Source organism: Mytilus trossulus, chromosome 9, assembly GCF_036588685.1.
Source record: "Mytilus trossulus isolate FHL-02 chromosome 9, PNRI_Mtr1.1.1.hap1, whole genome shotgun sequence".
Taxonomy (NCBI): Eukaryota; Metazoa; Mollusca; class Bivalvia; order Mytilida; family Mytilidae; genus Mytilus; species Mytilus trossulus.
In genome coordinates this window covers 19,373,788-19,396,945 of record NC_086381.1, presented here as the reverse complement: position 1 = coordinate 19,396,945, position 23,158 = coordinate 19,373,788, and the positions used below count along the sequence as shown (strand labels likewise).

The window sequence follows — 23,158 nt, the reverse complement described above, 5'->3', positions numbered from 1 at the left end:
AGTTTAAATAGTACCTGATAAGAATATGTGTCAAGTACAGGTCAGAGCGTACAGAAAGACTTATCATTGACATTCCTATCATCTATATTTAACTACAGACGCAAACTTCAGTTGTCGTAAAAGAATCTTGCTTTAACATACTAGTAGTCTATAAAACAAGATAATCCTGCATTTTAATTTGCATTATCCATATGATTGGAGGACCGAAAAGGCCAGTTTTATACTCAACATATGACAAGATAAAAGAAAACGAAATCAAACAATTAGAAATAATTGTTCCGTATCGATTTTTTTGATTTTTTTTTACATCTGACATTTAGCCAAGAAAACCAAAGATAAAGTTCCAACAAGATGATTTTTACAATATTTTGCAAGCATCATTTGGTTTACCGATATTAGAAATCTGTTGAACTGAAGATGTTATTTAATGATTAATTTGGGATCTGTCAAAATGCTAGTTGACTATGTCTTGCATACTTTAAATAATGTATGTGTAACACTATCGAACATACATGTAATGCAAAAATGCAGGGTATTTATTCTTTCAGAGATGATCCCCACATCATACTGTTTTCATCTTCCATCCAACACGAGCGCCAACAGAAGTATCGACTTTTCTAACACGTCCAATTTTGCTACACCAGTTGCCATTTGGATAATTAATGTATTTTTTAAGATATTCTCGAAGTCAAAATATATAGTTGAAAACCAAAAATCCCATAAAAACGAAGAATAGTTGATATGATAGCAAACACACATAAGAAATCGGAGCGTTACACAAGGGCTACACATTCCGGAACAGAAAGTGTCAATAACACAACGATTCCAACAAACTTAGATTAAGTGTTCCTGTTTTTTGGTTGATAAGATGGTATTTATTAAATTGTACAAGAATCGAATCAAGTTTGCAAGGTTCGTTCTGCAATGTTGACAATTGATACTTTTCAAATTGTTCTTAAGACTCATTTAATAAAAAAGATATTGGCTTGAAAAATCACCTTTTTTCTGCAGTGAAATCAATGCGGTCCGTTCGAAAATAAGGGTCATACACAATTATAACAGCAATATTCCCCAAATTCATCTGCAAATGGAATATCTATTTCTCTAATCATTCGGTATTCAAGAAGCCGCTACTCAGGCTTTATAAAACGTCACCATGGTCCGAGAAGAAGTGAAGAATCCGGGTTATTTAAAAAAAATCTCAAGTTTCTAAAAAAGATGAAATACCTTTTTGATAAATATTCCTTATCAACTGCATAAATGAAACATGATTGGTTGGAAATATAGATTCTAGGTACTAATGGTGTTTGACATCTTAATAACGTGTTACAGTGTATGTTTTTATTTTTTTTAACCTTTAATTTTAGTCCATTTTTAGTAATACCCTTTTGGCTTTGCTTTGTATTGCATATTCCACCATTTTGTTCATGTGGTATGGTCATGTTTTGTATTCTTGTCTGTTTTTGTTTTTGTGCTTTGTCTTTAGAGTATTTATATACCATTTTGTTTTTCTTCATTGGCATAGTTGTTTGATTTGTTCGCACATTATTGTCGTTATACTGTAATTTTAGCCATTGTCATGCCAGTGAGAGGTTTATCTAGCTCTAAAACCCCGCCTAATCCAACATTTTTCCACATAAGGAAATACCTGTACCTAGTCAGGGATATTACAAGTGTGATCCATTCTTTTTGGTGTTAACAAACCTTTGATTTTGCCCTTTGTTTCGAGAGTTTCCATTTTGTGTTTTCCTTGCGAGTAATTTTAGTCTAGTATCGCTGCATATGTGTCCATTCACTTTATTGTTTCTTTTCGACAAATAAATTTGCCAAGAATATTACAGATCAATACGTTTTACTTTGATTTTGCATTACCCAATGATTGTTTTTCCGAAAATACAATGCATAGAGGGTCGCAAATATGTCTCCTAACTCTGTTCTAGTATCTATTATACTGGAGTTTGTATACTAAGTATTTGACATTTGTTAAATGAAATATTTTTTACCCATCGTTTTTGTTTTGATTTGTAGTACTCTTAAGCATATTCCAACTGTGAAACATGAACATGATTGGTAATCTGCAACTGCATACGCCTATGTTTCTGTGATTCACTATCGCTCAATTTTACCCAAGATAGACAGAATGAAAGAATATGAAATATCAAGGGTATTGCGCTATCTTATTGACAAATGAACGAACTACAAACATAAAATTATTTTCGCCATTGTTTTGATATGGCATTTAAGTAAACCGCTCAGGAAAGAGCATTTTATATTTTTGCACCAAGATCAATAGGATCATTTGTGTGTATTTTTAAAGTATATTTTATTTTCCTCAAGAAAGAATAATTACAAAACAAATAAATATACGTAACATTGATTGCATGTATGTCAAATGTTGCATTTTCAAATCTCCTAATCAAAAGGAATAATTACTGTATCAATGCAAAGCAAAACTATTGACACTGCTGAAAAGAAATGATGTTTTTACCTCATATCATTGAGAGGAATTTCGTAAAACAATTTTGTGAATAAGGGATTTTGTTTTGGAACATTCAAAAAATTCCATTTAGTATTATTTGTCAATTATGTCAATTGAAAAAACTGCCAAGTTTTTCCGCTGATAAGAATATATTTAGTGCATGAAAATATTTGACACACTATTCCGTATCGTTATGCATGCATATTTTAAAGAAGATTTAACTGTGATGATATCACTTGCCCCGATGTCAGATCCATAGCGCTTATCTGAAGTTCTGTTTGTCCGAATATGAAGCTTACTTGAACCATTTTTTCTGTTCTTGGTGGATTTGTAAAAAAAACATCTTAATTTTTCCCAACTCAGTTAAACCTTCCTCGTTTGTCTACATTGGCTTCGCTTCAGAAGTACAGTAAATAAGCAATGAAAATTCAGTTTGAAATTCCCCTCGTCGTAAGAAGAGTTACGTCCAGCTTAACATTGACTCGAATATTTTTCTTCATTTCATTTGACCCTTGTCTCGAAATACATATTTCATATCATGGTTATCCTTATTGGAATTTTCAATAGTTTGAATGTCGTATGTGCCTCGCATTTTTTCGAGAACCTATGTGTCGCTCTTGTAGTGTTCTGAATTGTGAATCAAATAAGTGATTATTATCCTGCTTATATTCTATCGTGTGTTTTCTATATTGTAATGATATACTATTGTCTCACTAAAAGGGAGAAAGTTTGGCACTATTAAAACGTTTAATCCCGCTGCAAATGTTTGCACCTGTCCTAAGTCAGGATTCTGATGTACAGAAGTTGTCGTTTGTGTATGTAATTTATAAGTGTTTCTCGTTTCTCGTTTTTTTATATGGATTAGACCCTTGTTTTTCTCGTTTGAATGGTTTTACACTTGTAATTTTGGGGCCCTTAATAGCTTGTTGTTCGGTGTAAGCCAAGACTCTGTGTTGAAGGTTGTACCTAGACCTATAAAGGTTAACTTTTATAAATTTTTATTTGGATAGAGAGTTGTCTTATTATCACTTATACCACATCTTCCTATACCTATTAATATACTATTCTTGACATATGCCTATGTGTGGTATCCTCGTAATATTGCTTTATTCTATACCTCCGTGGTTGTTTTGTCTCTATATAGCTATGCACTTCTAAAATGTTATTGATTGTCATCTGTTTTCATTCTCTTTTTAACAAATGTGGCAGTGATTTCTCACTTGTATGTTCAGACACTAACAATACTGTATCTTGACTCTAATTTTCTTGAAATAGACAGAATATGAAACATCAAGAGTATTACTAGCAATTTTCCTGTTGACAATTAAGCTTACTAGTATATGCCTTATAGTTCGCTGTTGCTTTTATTATAACATTCAAGAATTCGTTCAGAAAATGAAATAACATTATTTTGTTTGCTTCACGATGATTATGATTTTTGTTAAATATATTTTATAGAACATTGTATTGGTATACTTTTATTTTTTGTCTAAATATTATGATACTTTCTTTAAACAAAAGATATATGAAACACCATAAACATGCCTATCCCAGTTGTATTTCAAAGTTTCAAAGCGAAATTGATAATGACTGTAAAAGTTATCAAGGAAAGGGAACAAAATAAAACAAAAATTAAAACTGAGATCGGCGAAAAAAATGATGTATATAACTTTCTTTCGTTTAGAAGGATTCGTTAGAACATTTTTTGAATGGGTAACATATTATAATTCCGTAAGTCCAAGATATATCATGTAGTATTAATTGGCATTAAAAAATTAACTGCAGATGTATCGCGGCTAATTTATTAATTTTGCACGCAAAACTGATTACATTCGAATTCTTCAATACAATTATGTATCTAGCTTTTAAATTAGGTTTAACCGTGATGATATCGCTTTCCCGGATGTCTGATCTACAGCGCTAATTTCAAGTTCTGTATGTCCAAATATAAAGCTTACTTGGATCGATCGTATATCTTTTGATGGATTTGGAAAGTCTATAGTTATTTTTCCTAACTCATAACATCCTTCCTCATCTGTGTATTTTGGATTTGCTTTAGTGGAACAATAAACAGGCAAGCATAAGTCGGGTTGGAATTCTCTGTTCGTTTTAAGAGTAAAAATAAATTCCTGTCTTATTTTGACGGTATCGTCCAGCATGATGATTGGTGAAAACAGTTTGGTACATTTCACTCGACCATTAACACTAATCATATATTTTTTATCATGAATTTTCTGGTTAAAATCCTCCATCGTAAACACGCCATATGTGTACCTCATTTTTCGAGAAACTATATAATTAGGTTTATGGCCAAATAATACGGCTCCTTTTAACACGGACATTCCTGCATCCTTAGGAACAATGACTTTCATGTTATGCGACTCTTCAAATGACCGACGTACTGCATCTTGAACTAGTATGCACTCTGAAAATCCCCCTACTAGTAATATCTGAGTTACTCCTGACACGGACAATAGTATGTCTTTGATAACCATTATAATACCATTAATCGTTGGAGTAAATAAAGCCTTTATAAAAGATGCATCAATACGAACTTTGTCTTTCCACACTCTTATTTTGTCCGCATATGGAGACAAAGCGAGTGCGTTTGTAAAATCTTTCTTTAAGTATTTATCACATATATCATTTAAGCCTACAATTGGAATAGTTATGTTAACCCTGTCTTCTTTTGACGGACTAATAGTTCTCTTTAATACTTCAAACTCTCGACAAAGATCCAAAAATGTTAAAGGATCTTCTTTCTGTAATTTTGTAACTGTTTTTGCCCCCATTATTTCTTCAAATATTTGTAGGTACGATCTATCGACTGAAGTTCCACCGCAATCATTGCCACTTGCATGATGAAGTTCTTTCAAATGACCATTCTCAAGTTTCTCTTGGACTATGATATCAGCTGTTCCGCCTGAATTGAATTTAATTCGTGTTTATTCACTTTTCAATATATATTTCGAATGGAGCTTTATACGATTGTATGTTTATTTTCCTATGCTATTGAAGACTAAATTGAAAGGCAAAAGTGTTAGGTAATAAGTCAAATGCAAACTTGCTATATTACCTCAAGTTATGGATGTAAGCAGATATTTGATATTCTAAGAAAACTTATGTTCTACTTTTTAAAAAATGGTTTGAACTCTGATAATTGTGCAAATTATTTTTGGATACTGGTATGAATTTTAATATATTTAGGGTGTAACCGTCATTTCATTTTACATGTTGGATGACTATTTTCAACGCATCTCACTTGAAATAAGGAGAATATAACAGAAACGGTTTAGCCATTTGAGGCATTTTATAAAAGTGCCTGCATATGGAGAATACATATTTGCCAGATAGTACGATATTCAAGCTATAGATTACATTACATAATATTACATAATATGATAACCTTGATAAAGGGTTGTTGCTATCAAGAAATCTATTAAACCAAGAGCTTCAAGTGTTAGAATTTAAATCATCACTTCAAATATGATATAGAGGCCATCACGAGTTGGTTGATATTACGGAGTAAATAGATCTGTATCACATATCACCTATATATTTCAATCGTCGTTACTAAAGTTATGCTTTTCTTTTCCCCGACTGTAACCTACCGAATTAGAGTCTGTTCTTACATGAGCAACACAAAGGATGCCACGTGTGGATCAAGATATGATTATCCTTCCCATAGTACCTGATATCACTTCCTGTTTTTGATAGGATTCTTGTTGCACAGTCTTTTGGTTTTTTATGTTGTGTTTTGTATACTGGTTTGTCGTAAAGGATAATAAAATAAACTGTAAATTCAAATATTTTTGCGATGTTTTTATCATTGCGACAAATGCGACAGGATTATAATCACAATATTTTAAGGTCGTATTTTTAATTAAACAGCATTTTTCTCAATATCGCAAAAAAACATCACAATTTTATAGAATGACAAAATCGCAATAATAAAAGCACGCAACAATTTCTGAATTTACAGTATATTAGAATTACCTACCACCTAGGTCAGCGACCATAAACTTTGTGCCTGTTTTGGCAATAAACTTCCCAACAGCACTTTTCTCGACTTCATTTGATGTAAAATACTGACCATAGATAGATGCTGCCTCAGGTTCTAGTGCTAAATACAGTTGATGGATTGGAATACCAGCCTACAATAATCAATATGATGTCTGAGTTCGTCAGTTAAGCACTTGATAACCATTTACATTATATTTTACATATTTGACGCCTCGAAATTCCATCGGTTAAATGTTAAATTGGACAAAAATGTGTATGATATATCAAATATGCAACAAATAGAAACATATTAACAGCAAATAAATTTCTCGAGTTACAAGAAAAATAAAACTTAAGGTATTTTGATTAGAAGGCGTATAAAAGAACAAGGCAGTTCTTAGTATTTGAAGAACTAGCAGTCGCAATGCAATCAATTAAAATACTTAAATTCCGTTTCAAATTAATTCCGTCATTGCGTCAATCACCTGTTACCAGATTTTCGAAATGGATCATTTAAACAAGTTTTCAGTGTCACATTGAAATATTCTATTCGGAAAAGTTTTTCTTCCTTTTATTTTGTGCTATCATTAACTATTTAGTTTTATTGACTTTAAGAAATTAACTGACTACATTGAAGAAATGTTCGAATTAAAAAAAAATGAAAAAAAGGCACACAACATAAAGATATTTCCATAATAAGTCCATAGTTCATAATTTTAGGGAGACATGCTCATTCTTTAGTTACCTTAGTTGCACTTTCTTTCATAAATTCCTTTGCCGCATCAGACCAAATTGCTGGTACGGTAAGAACCCACTTAATATCATGCATCTTGAACCTAAAACCCCGCGTTACTCCCAGTTCAAACACATTATCTGCCAAGGCCTTTATGGATTTACTAAAAACTTCAATGGCCGGAATCGATTTTCCAGTAACATCTTGAATTTCCATATCGGCTTTTACGTTCTGAAAATGAAAACAAAATGTGTTATTTAAGACTATTTTCAGGTCATGTAATTTTGCTACACTCTGAAAAGGGCATGTGTGTTGGAAACGATCATTATTAGAGTTGTGATGCTGAATGGGTTGTTGTGAAGCAAAATGATTATAGAGAACAGGTGGTTAGTTTAGTTTTTTTTCTGTTTTCAATAAAAAGGGGGTGTCTGTATTAATTTCTTCAAATTTATTTCATGAATCTTTTAAGTTCATGCTCTTCAATTTATGAATTTCGAACAGCGGTATACTACTGTTGCCTTTATTCATACTTGTTTGACTACCTAATTATTTTTAAATTTGCGTCACTGATGAGTCTTATGAAGACGAAACGTGAGTCTTGCGTATCACATTATAAGCCTGGTACTCTTGATATCTATTTGGCAGTTTTACCCCTGTTTCTTTTTATTTTCTTTTTATACTTCTTCTCTACAATTAGAAAAAATATTCATTTTTTATTGACTTATCTTGTTGCTTAAATTCAAAACAGTTATTAAATCAGACAACAATAGAAGAGTCTTTAAAACATATTTTGTAAAATGATATCATTTGTTATGTGAAATATTGATTAACAATTGAATTGTCAAGATAACAAACCTTTCTATTATAAAGTTCCATCTTAAACCGGTAAAAATAATAATAATCAGCCTGCTGTTTATCCAACACAATATCAGTATATTTATTTTCTGCTTCATAACCAAATCCAGAAACATTCCGTTCGGCGTCTAAAAGTAAACACGTTGGTGTCTTCAAAGACAACAGTTGCCTTCCTCCAGCATTCCATGATTCATTAACATAAATATCTAAGGGCTTGTCATTCATATTCGCTATCAAGGAGAATGCAAATCCGGAATAAGTTGTACCAAAATCCAGTGCCGCAACAATAAGGTAATTGTTATTTTTGTATTCTGAAAGTAAAGAGATAGTGAAAAAAGGCAAATCGTAATACAAACAACAATAACAACTTCATTCTTATAAGAAATGTAAGTCCCTACTTACCGGAAAAAGCATTATCAAGTGCAAAAGTGAATAACATATCAAGTAATTTCAATTTTAAAGTTCTACATAGTAATAACTCATATCATTTATGAATAATTAAAGATCATGCAACCATATTATGAATATTCTTTTGCGTTAGGCAGCAGTAATCGGTTTATATTAAATGAAGAGTTCTCATTGCTGTCACATAATAATGTAAACATTAACTCCATATTGTTTGATTGTCGGCCTTTTGGGTCTATATTTATCGAAACATTTGATTGTGAATTCAAAAGGTCTATATAATACAAACAAAACTTTTGTCATATATGATATAGAACTGCCGCTGTATAACAGTATTGTATTACAACTAACAAAATGTAAAATATTGCTGTAGTAATAGTATCAAAAGTGAATGTATACGAAAGGGGTAAAGATTCATCAAGTTCAATTAACAATCACGTGTCGGAGAAATACAACGAAAAGACACACAGTACGCATGACAATTAAACTAGCACCAAATGTATTTGTTATTTAGACATGTAAGAGGAGGGCGAACAGGTGCGTCAGTGGGTTCTTATTAATTTGTAAACTATCTCATATATCAGTAACATAACAAACCTTCATAATAATCCTCTGATGCTTCAGTATTTTTGATAATGATACTTTGAGCAGATTTAAGAGTCGTACTTGGTACCCCAGTATCACACTCTGAAATAAAGTCACAAATACTAAACATGACGATTTATGGTTTCATTTACATTTTTAATATTAACAGATGGAAATAGGTTTACCGACTGTGTTTGAATAGAACACTTTCGAGTTTGTCCATCACCGGGAAAAAAATTCGTCAATTATGCGCGCCTTTATGACGTCATTTACTAGATAGAGGGAATCATCTGTATCCCTTCACCAATTACGTTCATCAAGCGTCTTAGTGATCGTCATTGTGGAAGATAAACTAGAAATAATGGTTGCTATGTAGGTTCTTAATCACAATTCCATAATGACAACAGAGCTGATTGTCAACTATTAGAATTCAATTTGCCAAATATTTCGTACAATATAGCATTATAGTTTTCCAACCACTCGTTCACCATTGGAACGGAGTGATGACGTTCACTAAAACTAAAGTTTTTGACGGAAATGCATCGAACTCGAAAGTTGTCTATTATTTGGTTAAAAATTGATCAATAAAAGCAACAATGTGAATTATGATTGAACAACTTAACAAAAAAAAAACACAAATACAAACAAACATACGAGGAAATTATCAAAGTTCAACTGAATTCTAATCAAATCATTTTCTGTTTAATCTACCAGATATATATATCTTTTGGGTAATTGAGCAAATTTCAGAGATGAGTCAAAGTCGGTAAAAGGGTAATCAATTAAATAATCCGAGGCACTAACTGAAATCACACTACGTTAATTTGAAACGCAACCTTTAAAAAATGTGTTTCATAAAATCTTGAGTTAATCAAACCAAGAGACGTAAGATTTTTTGTTTCCAAAAAGTCATATATTTTTTTTAATCAACAGCGTTCATGGCCAACCACATAAATTGCAGTTGTTACGTTTTCGTAGAGCTTCTTTCTTCACAATGCGAGTAGTAATAAAGACAACAGTAGTATACCGCTGTTCGAAATTCATGAATCGGTTGAGAAAAAAACAAATCCAGGTTACAAACTAAAACTGAGGCAAACACATCAAATATAAGAGGAAAACCACGACACAACATAACCTCAACACTAAAATGCAACACACACAGAAACGACCTATAATCTTACAATGCTCATTTTCCTAACTTGGTACAGGATATTTTAAGAAAAAATGATGAATTGAACCTGGTTTTGTGGCTAGCTAAACATCCCGCATTTATGGCAATGTTAAATAACATTAAAATGATAATCAGTGTTTTGGATGTTGACCATGGCTATCAATAACTAATGTATATAATGACATTTTTTTTTAAATTAACTGTTTGCAAAAGTATGAATTATTCGAAATACTTCGGATTTTCTTACTCTTAGCACAGATAACCATAGACGTATTTGGCACAACTTTTTAGAATTTTGGGTCCTAAATGCACTGCAACTTTATACTGTTTAGCTTTCTAACTATTTTGATCCGAGCATCAATGATGAGTTTTATGTAGATGTATGGTGTATCAAATCATAAACCTGGTACCTTTGATAACTATTACGTTTCGTCTCCGAGTGTTTCATTAGCCCAGTAGTCATCACTTCGGTGTTGACAGGAATATCAATCATATGGTCATTTTTCTAATTTTACTGTTTGCAAAGTACAAATTATTCGACATACTATGGATTTTCTTATCCCACGCATCTCAGGCTCAGATTAAATGAGTCGTATTTGGCACAACCTTTTGGTATTTTTTGGTCCTCAATGCTCATCAACTTTATTCTTGTTTGTCTTTCTAACTATTTTGATCTAAGTGCTTCTTATATATGCATTAAATCCGATTGTATTTGATATGTCTATTGTGAGTCTTATGTAGACGAAAAGCGCATCTGGCGTATCAAATAAATAGCCTGATTCCTTTGATAACTATTTTAATAGCTGTTAGAGTCGCATTTTTTTCATAAACTTATTTATTGCTGCAAGAAATCAAATCTATGTGGAGAAAGTAGCTTACTTATCGTTGACAAACCCGCTTTTAATTGATGTGCATGTACTTTTGACAATCTGGATTATAACTTGCCATATACTGGAACGATTTATTTTTCTTCCTTGTTGTGTGTTACAATGGCATCATGTTATTGTTGGCTCCTTTCATTTTCTTATTTGTGTCTTATATATACATTAAACCCGATTTTTTTCAGTGATATTGCGTCATTGTCATTTTCATCAGTAGCAGTGTTGTAGTCGTCTGCAATTATACGTCGTATACTAAAAACCGGGAAATAATTCTTCTCGGTTTCTTGGTCAAGATGTAATTTCTAACCGTTCAAGTTATCTGTATATTTTGTATGTGTGTAGAATCGACTTTACAATGTGAATAAGTTTATTTGTTGGTAATGTAATACATTTTTTTTTTATATATATACAAATATCTTACTGTCCTATTCAACGATTTTGCTATGGAACTCGGAACATGTTGGAGAAAATGTGTTACATAAACATACTTAAAGTAGAAACATATCATCTTTTCACCATTTCGCTATTCATCCAAACATGTTGTTTTTTGTTGAGATTTTATTGCAGATAGTAAATGTTTTTGGATATAGACAATTTGATTTAAAAAAAAACCAAAAAAAACCCCGAAAAATGACAGCAGAAGTTGCAACATTTGAATAACACGTTATAAATTTTTATTTGAGTTAAGTCTGAATTGTTTTTACTTAGACGCCTGCATAAGGAGCACATCCAAACGTTTGAAAGTAAACAATATATCAGATATTCTTAACAATCAAAGAGAACATTTATATGAAAAACATCGAACATCACAAGTCATTAACTTCCGGTCGATACGGAAACCTGAATAAACCGGCTAACTGTCCAAACCGGCCCTTTTTTATAGTCCCGTAGCCAGCCGGTTTATACAGGTTTTACTGTACAAAAATTGTGGTACATAATAATCGATATGAATAACTTACAATTTTGAAACGAGAATAAAGGACAAACAGTATTGCTTCAAAATAGTCAAACTATTCTTTCAAATCAACTCACTTTGTACATTTTGGGGTTTTTCTGTATCTCCTTGGCCAGACCTTTGACTGTCCTTTTTGATAAGTGTTTCTTGTTCTCGTTTCTCTTTTGATTTGTTTCGCTTAAGGATTTTCGCCAATGTCAGTTTGAATCCGTTCGTCTTTTCATCACTGCCGTTTTCTTGGTTGTGTACTTTTAAACTTTCTGTTTGCTTTTTATTGATCTGTCCAGTATCATTTCCTTTGACTTGTACATCCAATGTACCTTTAACAGGTTTTAACGTTGCACATTTGACGTTCGACATACAACCTGTATAGAATTGTAATTTCATTAACGCATTTCATTAAATGTTAAGTTATCAAGCCTCTCAATTTTATATTTTCAATGTGCTTTTGTTTCATGAATTGCTTAAATATGGATATATAGATTCAAACAACTAAAAATGCAAAGTTTGGTGCTTGACTATATTGAACGTATCTATACCATCGAAAGTGAAACAAAGGGTATAACAGAAACAGTTAAGTTTGTCTTATTTTTTTGGCTTACATCGAAAAATTGATAATTGACGGTCGATTGTGGAAAATACTCTACGACAAAAGAGACGATGTCAGCTTCTCGATATAGCATTTCCTTGTACGATGAAGCAAATTTCCAGGAGCGTCTATATATGTATTATATATATCCCAGATATGCGATATGTTAAAGTCTACATTGTTCTACCATGATTACCTTAATAGAAGATTGCTGCATATAATGAAGCTCTTATACCGAAGGTTCCGAGTGGTGAATTTGACATCATCCCTTTAAAGAATTTCTGGTCGCAATCACGAGTTGGTTGACAGATATGTGGTATATGAAGACGGGTATTTTGCAGTTATCGTAACTACGATCCCGACATCTTTCCTTCAAATGTAACCTAGCGAATTATAATTATGACTGGGTTTGTACTTTCATGATCAACACGACGCACACCACAGGTGGAGCAGGATCGTGTCCTCTTTCTGGCGAATCTTAGATCAGTCCGGATTTAAGTGGGGTTATTGTTACTCAGTATTAGGTTTTCTATTTTGTGTTTTATTTACTGATATTTGTCTTTCCTTTATTTTTCTGATTTTGCTATGGCTTTGCTAGTTTGTTAACAACTAATGAGTTAGAATGTTCCTTTGGTGTGTTTCTCATTTCTTCTTGATACACTATAGCTATTATATTTTTGAACCAAAAATTAAAACACATGAATTCAAATAAAAATTGCTTTGAAACTTTTTTTTTTAATATTTTTTTGATAAACTAATTCTGACGTATGTTTGACGTGTTTAACAGCTTTTGGTTTTTCCATCTGAAGAAAATGTGCCCTTCTACTCAACATGTTCCTTTATTTACACGTACCCTCATTTATTGGTAGACACGAAAATGGATAGATACTCTCATTACCATTTATTGTTACGATCAGGTCTATAGATGTATAAATGTAATCTATCACCAAACAAATCAAGATTATTTCACTATTGAGGGCAAGTATCGCATACAAGAGTTATAATTAGACTCAGGTTTGCCTCAATTATTTCCATGAATAAAGAAAATTATCCGAAATTTTAACAGACTTCCATGTGACTTGCTTTATTGAATATCTGTGTCACAGATGATAAAAATGACAATGAATATGAGTAATGTGCTAAAGAGAAAGAGACAACAACCTGAATTACCCGAATGACCTTGAATATGTTCAAATTGTCGTTTTCATAATTCCATCATCTTTCCAATGAACAACACGACAACTGCAACTACTTGAGCAGGAAACAAAAGTTACTCTAGGAATCATGGATCGTTTGTGTCTCAGTTTCTCAATCAGCAAGTGTCATTCTGACTCTGTTACAGTTCAGACATATTCACTATGTCAAACTGAGATTATTGCCAGTGAACTCATCATAGGAAATAGGATTAACAAATTTAACGTCAGACTCGCGTTAAGTCTTTACAAGACTTTTTGTGTTTTTTAAGTTTATAACTGGCTTTTTGAGGCATATCCTGAACATACCTGTATTATATCATAATAAATCTTAAAGCGATAATGTTTTTCTTCAATGCTTTATGTCCTTTGGACAAAACTTTATTAATAATGTGGTGTCAAAGTTCATTCTGACGTCAGTTCGTTACTAAAAACGATAAAGCTTAGATACACATATAAGTAAATAAAGGCAACAGTAGTATACCGCTGTTCAAAAAGCTTTTACTATGTAAAATACCAGATAAAACCCAACGTTGTTTTCTGTACTTAGTTATAACGTTTAATTTGACAGTCTTCCCCGATCAGCTAAGACCCAATCATTAAAGACTTACAAAACCTATGTGAACACAAACCTCGTTGCATCAGGCGGACCGACACCGTTTCTGTAGAATCTCTGATTAAGGTGACAATTTCGTTGTGCTGCAAAGATGTAATGTCTATTCTGTTGACTGAGAGGATTTGATCTCCTACGTGTAATCCTTCACATCGATCAGCAGGACCGCCTTTGGTGATTCGACCTATATAACAATAGTGGTGAAATGATTGCATGAGGCACTGGCTAAATATTTATCCATTTTGGAACTGTGTACACGATCGATATATGAATAGGCGCTGGATATATATACTATCAAAACTGCAGTCTAAAAATGGAGATTTAGTATGATTTCCAATGTGACAGCTATTCAACAGGTACAAGTACATGTATGTAAATAACTAGTATATACCAGATAAAAAGGGGAAAAACATTGTTTGGTATCTTCCATTTGAAATGAGCTACAACACAAAGTGTTTTTATTGAAGCAAGTTGTCTTATAGTGTGTCTTTGATTGTTCTTTTGTTATTTCTGTCGGCGGTGAGTCATTGACGTAAAACTGCTTTATTATATAATTATGTATTTTTAATGTTTCTTATAATTATGATCGTTGTCTTATCTTTTCATTTTTACCAAAGAAGATGTTTTAATACCTTTTTTTAGTTAAATGTGTCACTTTTGACGCTTTGACGCTTTGGCACCCAATGACTTCAATTCGATATAACAAATGACTTCTCTTCCCTAAAGTGAACCTCAATACATCTCAACAAATGTTAAAGACAACTAAACATAATTGAGTAAACATTTTCACAACACGCAATCTTTGGGACCACATTTCGATCGGCATACTATTTCATGCAACTTTCTGACAAATGTTTAGTTGAATTTAATGTTTATACAGTTTAACCCTCAAAATTATAATACTAGTAATTAAACAACATGTCATCAAAAACTAAAAACAACACGTTATAAATTACATGCATCCGAATACTTTGAACATAGATACAAGGATCTGATGCGCATTTCTAGATTTACCTTCATCAGGTGGCTATTATATGTAATATTACATTACTAAAATAGAACGTGTTTTGTCTTTGTTCTAAGATAAATCCCCGAGGCTATCACAAGCCAAGTAGTCAGTACTTCGGTGTTGAAATGAATATCAATTAAATGGTCATTTTTATAAACTTCCTGTTTACAAAACTTTGAATTTTTCGAAAAAGTAAGGATTTTCTTATCCATTTTTTATTTTGATCTGAGCGTCACTGATGAGTCTAATGTAGACGAAACGCGCGTCTGGCGTATTAAATCATAATCCTGGTACCTTTGTTACTATTCTAAGGTTTGATGCGAGAAATTAAAACATGTGTAACAATCTCAAAATTATATTACCTATACAACAACCGCCGTCTTCAGATGTAATAACAGTGAACCCAAAAGTCTCATTATGTTCGCGGGTAATATTGATGTCATACTCTGAATCCATTTCGACTGCCTTTGATGTTTGGGACTCAAATCTTGACTTTGAAATATACATAAATAGGCATTTAAAACTATTAAATTAAAAACTTTGCATAACAGAAAATATGATAGTAACGCATACTTTACATTTCTATTTATCATGTGTATTCAATTCATATGAAATCTATGGGTGATATTCAATTTGCTCTACATCCCTTTTTTTAGATAACAAGAAACAACTCAATTTATAGAAATGAACATTGAAAAATATCAAGCACGGTTTCCTTTTTCAAATTCACACAAAATATCAGTTTCAATTAGTTCTAAATTGTTCATATTGCCTTCAGAATATTTCTTACCTTGGTAGATATACATAACAACAATAAGATATTAAAAACCTTGTGATACCCTATATACAAAGTTTACATTTATCAATTATATCAACTTCAAAGTCATCTTCCTCGTTGATTGTAATGTTTTATCATTTTCTCCTCAGTTATAAAGGATATATAGATAAAGGATACAACAGATACAATTAAGTCGGCCTCATATCATGAATAACATCCAGAAATTGACAATGAGGGTCGGTTGAAAACAAAACTTTACGACAAGAGAGATAATTTCAGCTTTCCAATTGGGAACTTTCCATTTTCAAATTTGCAACATTCCAGCAGCACTTGTATACGGGGTATATGTCTCCCAATGATACGATAATCCCGTGCTTGCCTTTCATATCATGATTTTCTTGCTGAGGTTTGCTGTTCACAAGGAAGTTATCAAAGCAAAAGTTACGAATGATGAAGTTGAAATCATCCCTTCGTTAATTTTACGGACACCGTCACGAGTTGGTCGACCGTTATGGAATAACCGTTTCACAAATGATATTGGACATGTTCCTTACGTCGTAACTACAATCTTCTTCCCTTTCATGAGTGTGACCTACCGAATTAGACTATTTACCGGATTTGTTATAACATGAGCAACACGACGGGTGCCAAATGTGAACCAGGATCTGCTTCCCCTTCCGGAGCACCTGAAATCACCCCAAGTTTTTGGAAGGGTTCGTTTTTTGTTCATTCTTTAGTTTTCTATGGTGTGTCATATACAGTATTGTTTGTCTGTTTGTCTTTTTCATTTTTAGCCATGGCGTTGTCAGTTTATTTTCCATTTACGAGTTTGACTATCCCTCTGGTATCTTCCAACCCTCTTTTATGACTTTTAACTATTTGCATTAACTACAAAAGAAAAAAGAATGCTGTACATAAAAACCCAATATACTGAACTCATTTAAAACGGAAAATACCTAATCAAATGGCAAAATGAAAAGATAAAACACATCAAACGAATGAAGTTGTCCCTCATAAATCTAAAGTTCTCAACATCAATCATATACTTACTCTCATATGTGCGTTGAGTCGTCTTTAACTTGAAGGGATCTGAAAACAATAACTAATTTTGAGGTTTTATTGTGGCTTTGAATGCGCTGCTTTTGTAAGATTGCCAAATGCGTGTATACATTTTGTTTCATGAACTGTGACAAAACTAGTACACAATAACAGTGGCTTGTTTTGTTGATGTCACTATTGCTTAATATATAATATGCTTACACTGGGTCATGGTTTTTTTAAATTTTAGATCTGACCAAGGACTCGAGATACTAACTTGGTATAGACTGTCCTCGGCGCTGACATATGAATACCTTAGACGTATTCGGCAAAACTTTTTGGATTTTTGGTCCCCAATGCCCTTAAGCTTTGTACTTTTTAGCTTTATAACTATTTTGATCTGAGCGTCACTGATGAGACTTATGTAGACGGAGCGCGAGGCTGGCGTATTAAATTGTGAGCCTAAAATATATGACATAAAGATTAAGTACTATATATACCAAGGTTTTTACGAGTTAACATATTTAAACAAACGAATCCGAAGGATGAGTTTGTTTAAATATGTTAATGAGTAAGACACATGGTATATAAAATTTGTAATATAAATAAATAGATTGACAGCTTCAAGACCTTCAAATAATATTGGAAATTGATCACGTTGCAGTTTTATCCAATGAAATAAAAGCTCGCGCAAGTCACTTTTGCACTTCGTGTATGATCGTCTGTGTATTTTATGTAATAGAACCCCTAAATTTGCAGAAAGTAAAGAAAATGTTGTTTTTTTAGTTTTGCGCCCCGTGTATGATTGTATGCGCAGGTAATTTCATAATGTCATCGACGGAGGTAAACAAAAATGTCGGATTAAATAATTATTCTAATGATGGTAAGAATTGTATTTTTTTTTCAATGTATCATACAAATTAATCATATTTTACAGAATTTTCATCGAATGCTTTTCTTCCGTCAATTTATTAATTCGATTATAAGATTATTTATTAAAACACAATTTTAATGATAAAACAATGTATTTAAACAGTGGCAGACCCAGGGGGCGTAGATAGTGTACAATGTACAATGTACGTCCTCCTAATTGATCGCCAAAAAAGAAATCGTGTTTTTTTCACAGATAATTGTAGCCGATATTTATTCCTTTTTCTATAGGTACCCCCCTTTTTAAATCGAAATTTAATAGTGAATTTTCGCAAAGGAAATGATAGGTTTCCATTTTCTATTTTTCAAAACTGAAAGAAGAATCAGTTAGTAATTGTTTCCAAAATTAAGGGAATTCGTAACAATCCGATATAGTTTGAAAAAGGTTTCTTAAAATGTGGTACACATAATTTATTTCTTTTTCTTATAAAATGAAAACAAATGAAGATCTTGACCTTTTAGTACGTTTTACAGTTTCCTTAATATTTAAGAGGCGGATACCTTACAAAAAGAAAGTGGAGCTTCAGCCATGGAATAACATGAACATGAATATGTTATACCATGGGTGAAGCTCCGCTTTTTTCCTTAGGATTCTAGTTGAGTTGCATTTTTAATTAGCAAAGTATGGTACAACATCAATTTGCATATAATATACCATGGTTTTCCCTCACCACACTTGTTAAGCAAATTGTTTCATAAAAACATCAAAGGAAAAAAATCCAATATATGTTACAAATATCATGTGATCGTTTATGTCATAAGGAAAAAAAAACTGTATTAAAATATTTTAATGATTTTTCTTTTTCAGGCAAAAAAAAATCATCTGTGCAAATTGAACGCAATAGAAATAACTTACAAAACTGATTCAACAATGTTTAATTAATATCATGCATATATACAAAGGAAAATATGTGTTTTATCCAGTTTTACTAGGATATGATTGGGTTTCAGTATATAAGAAAATTTCCATGTTTTGACTTGAATACCTAGATTTCTATTGCATCTCCAAATACGATTATGGCCTAGATCTGCTTAAAGACTACAGACATAAATGTGGTGTGAGTGCCAATGAGACAACTCTCCATCCCTGTCACAATTTGTAAAAGTAGACCAGTAATGGTCAAAGTACGGTCTATGCCTGCTCAGATGTATTTTGATATATCAACAATTTTATCATTAACTAGTATAATTATGTTTTACCTCTATCATGTTTCTGTATAAGAAACGTTATTTTGACGGTAGTAAACGTCAACCACTGGACGTCATGTTTCTGGCTTTTAAATAGTAGATTTTTTTTTAACTATCACCGACTCTTTCATTTGCAGAAAATTAGTATTGGACATGCAGCTAATATGTGGAGATCTTCTTGAACATTCATTGTTGCTATAGAAACTAGTGTTTTAGATCCTTTTTTTTTTTAACAGAATCAACAACAAAGGAGGCAACTTAAATTTGATTATAAATTTCCCCAACCTTAAATTAGTAGCAATATACCAACTTCACCTGCATATGGGATACAAATGTTTCACTCTTTTGGTATTCAAGACCTTGCAGCTGCTACTCAGACATTATAAAAAGTCGCCAGCGTCTGGGAAAAAGTTAATGAATCAAGATTATGTCAAAGAGCGTTTCTTCCTTTTTCTAAAATAGTTCATCGGGAGATACCAAGACTTTGTTGTTAAATATTCTGGATCATCTTCACCAATAAAAAATGATTGTCTTGAAGTACAGAATCTGTTTTGAAGTTATCTATCATCTTTATGATAATGCGTTAAATTGTTTTTTTTATTTGTTTTTGTAAGGGACGACATCAAAAGTTCAATGTAGGATAAAAAACTTAATTCACATAGTTTTTTTACTGACCCCCACACCCCCTCTCTTAACTTAATTTAGAAAAATTGATTTACCAATAGGGATATATGTAAAAATCGATTTAAGATATGCAAAACTTGCAGAATTTTACCCCCCATCCCCCCACCTATTTGATTTAAGTTTTTTATCCTACATTGATCTTTTGATGTCGTCCCTAAATCATTCACCTGACTGTTTATTCCAATTTTTGGCTATATCATTTTTGGGTAGCTTCTTGCTCTTCATCCCCCAAATGTGTTATTGTGCTATGGTCATATTTGTATTCTTTTCTTTAATTTTTGCTTATTTGTTTTTCTATATTCATTTTGTTTTTCTTTGTTAAAATATTTGCTTGTTTTAAAGTGATTTAGAGCATAACACAATGACTGAATGTTGACTGCACTTCTTCTTTCTTCGACATTTTTTACCTATTATTTGATGAAACACTGTTGCCAATATAATGGAATGGGTGCTACTGTCACAAAAGTGAGAGGTTTACCTAGCTATAAGATCAGGTTTAATCCACCATATTTTACTCAAAATCAGGAATATGACAGTTGTTTTCATTCGTTTGGTGTGTTTGATATTTTGATTTTGTCCTTTGATAAGGGACTTACCGTTTTGAATTTTCCTTGGAACTTGGTATTTTTGTTATTCTACTTTTCAAATGTATCAACCAAAATAACACATCAAACATCTTCCATGTGAAATACCATCTCAGCCTGTTAAAATGTTTTTCAAGAAAAGCTGCTTATGCATATTTGTATTCGAACCAAAATGGCACATTTGTTTGAGGACCAACCAATTATTTTGTCTCCCAACTTTGATACATTTTAACTCTAATTATTCTGAGGATGATAGATGCAATATTGACAAAAATGACATGTGACCCTTACAGTCAAGTGTGCTAAAACTATCTGAAAACAGTATTTTTAAATGACAATCCGAAACATTTTATAAGTATTTTTTTTGCATATATAGTTTTTTTAACACTTTTAAAATTTCAAAGTAATAAAGTCAGCAGTCAAAGCAAACAAAATTGATTGATAACTGGTTTCTTTATGTCCAGTAGCAAATAAATAGGCAAACAAGAAGTTGCATGTGTTGTCATGCAAAGAATACACACACCAGACATGGGGTCAATTACATTTGAAAGTAATTAATTACATTCAATTACAATTACAAAATCTTCAATTAAATTACACATTACATTTGACTTTTTTTACCAATGTAATTAATTACATTCCAATTACTTGGCAAATGTAATTAATTACTTCAATTACATTTGAAAGGAAAATTAAGATAAAACATCAAGTTTTTAAATTCTTCACTTTCGACAATAGAGAGTGGTAAAAGATCCCCAGCTATGAACATTATAAGAGCATTTGTCATTTCTAACTGTTTTGGATCAGACGGTGAATATTTTACACTTTTTTTTATGCATTGTGTCAATGTTGGTTGAATTTCTTTATTCTCAGAATGCAGAATGTACAAATCTCTGTGTTTTCTCTGAAAATTACAAAAGGCCTTATTTAATATCTTGAAAATATTAAATTGTTTTAATTTACCTATTGAAATTTTACATTTATTTAAATTTATTTGATTGTAAATGATACAAAAAAAGAGCACTATTTTTTATTTTTTGAAATGATTTTCATTTTTATCCCAGCTTATTCAAATTATTTATCTTAAATAAGTGATTTAGAAATCTGACTTCTTAAAACAAAAATAAACTTTAGTTTTAATCACAACTAATTAATTTAATAAACAAAATATTTTCCAAATTTAAATGTAAGCTATTAGAGGATATAAGATAAATGAAATCTGGTTAGAAATGAAAAAGAAGCATTATGAATTTATTAATTTTTAAAATTCTTATATAGTATTACCTTCATATGTGTAACAAAGTTGGATGTAACTTTATAACTTCCACTAATGAGGGTGCCACAATGCATACATTTTCCTTTGAAAGTATTTCCATTTTGGAAGTCATCAGGAACAGTAAAATGTTCCAGTACACTCTTGGAGCTCATTTTTAAATCTGATAAAATGTTTTCTTTCAACATTCATATATATAGTGAACAAATTTTGCAAGTGAGATTTTGTCATATGCATTATCCCTTCAAGAATTTAAACATGTACCTATAGGCCCTAGGGGTATATTTATCTCTCTCTAATTAGCCTTATATCTGTTTAACATAACTGTTATAAAAACAGTCATTATATAGTTTGTAATAGAGGTTGGTCATTTAAAAACGTATCAGCTGTATCGTATACGTTGACGTATCCGCATCTGCAGATATATCAAAAAGTATTATGTGATCCCGAGCTCAATACCATTATACGTTTTGCTTCAAAAAGTAGGTTGGTGTACTCCAACTATTGGAGGAAGTTATAGAGGAAAGAAGAAGAAGAAGAAGCTTCATTTAAAAAAAAAACTAATTGGAATATTATATCTTCGAAACAATCAAACATTCACTTTCAATATTTGCGATAGTGGTGTTTTGTAAAAAAAATATAAGGGGGTCTATCAACTACTTTTACATGCACTTAAAAAGGAGCCAATGTAGGGCAGGTACTACATATACATATATATAAACATAATCCTTTAATAATCTAGTTAAAAAATATTTCAAGATCTTGCATGAATAAAAACATTGAACTTTGAATAGTGTTCATTTGCGATTTTATCATAAAAGGTAATAGAAACACGAGTTGTTTTCACACATTTAAAAAAAACAGTACTGAGTATCACTCTATTTGTCAAATAACAATTTGGTTCTACGTGAGCACAAGTTAGCACACTAACAAACGAGTTTACCGTATTCACTCCTATCAATTCACTCCTATCATGGCTGTAAACTGTTCCAACTATCCGGAATATCTTTTAAAGTTGGATTACGTGTTCCACATAAACTCGATTTTCATAATTGTTTTGTTAATTTTTGAATTAGAAATTAATCAGTTGCCCATTTGCATTATTGAAAGTACATAAAATTAAAGCTCGGAATCACATACTGGTTTTTCGGTATATCTGCAGATGCGGATACGTCAACGTATATGATACGGTTGATACGTCTTTAAATGTCCG

The 23,158-nt window shown here is 31.8% G+C and overlaps 1 protein-coding gene across 1 annotated transcript; it reads right to left on the bottom strand.

Moving 5' to 3' along the window:
* Positions 1 to 4,344: 4,344 nt before the first annotated feature.
* On the bottom strand, positions 4,345 to 22,296 carry LOC134684363 (heat shock 70 kDa protein 12A-like). Its single transcript, XM_063543650.1, has 9 exons — positions 21,957 to 22,296; positions 21,377 to 21,576; positions 14,099 to 14,157; positions 12,144 to 12,431; positions 9,072 to 9,161; positions 8,070 to 8,380; positions 7,227 to 7,445; positions 6,480 to 6,633; positions 4,345 to 5,402 (listed from the first exon to the last, which is right to left on the bottom strand). The coding sequence occupies exons 1-9, from the start codon at positions 22,131 to 22,133 to the stop codon at positions 4,345 to 4,347; spliced, it is 2,556 nt and encodes an 851-aa protein (XP_063399720.1). The 5' UTR covers positions 22,134 to 22,296.
* Between the last annotated feature and the right edge of the window lie 862 nt (positions 22,297 to 23,158).

Excerpts from the sequence above, each read along its gene's own strand:
- LOC134684363 (XM_063543650.1), bottom strand. The coding sequence starts at position 22,133 with ATGTTGAAAGAAAACATTTTATCAGATTTAAAAATGAGCTCCAAGAGT. Across the intron at positions 21,577-21,956 it reads ACTTTGTTACACATATGAAG|AGAAAACACAGAGATTTGTA; the intron begins GTAATACTATAT and ends TGTAATTTTCAG. Across the intron at positions 5,403-6,479 it reads TATGGTCGCTGACCTAGGTG|GCGGAACAGCTGATATCATA; the intron begins GTAGGTAATTCT and ends AATTCAATTCAG.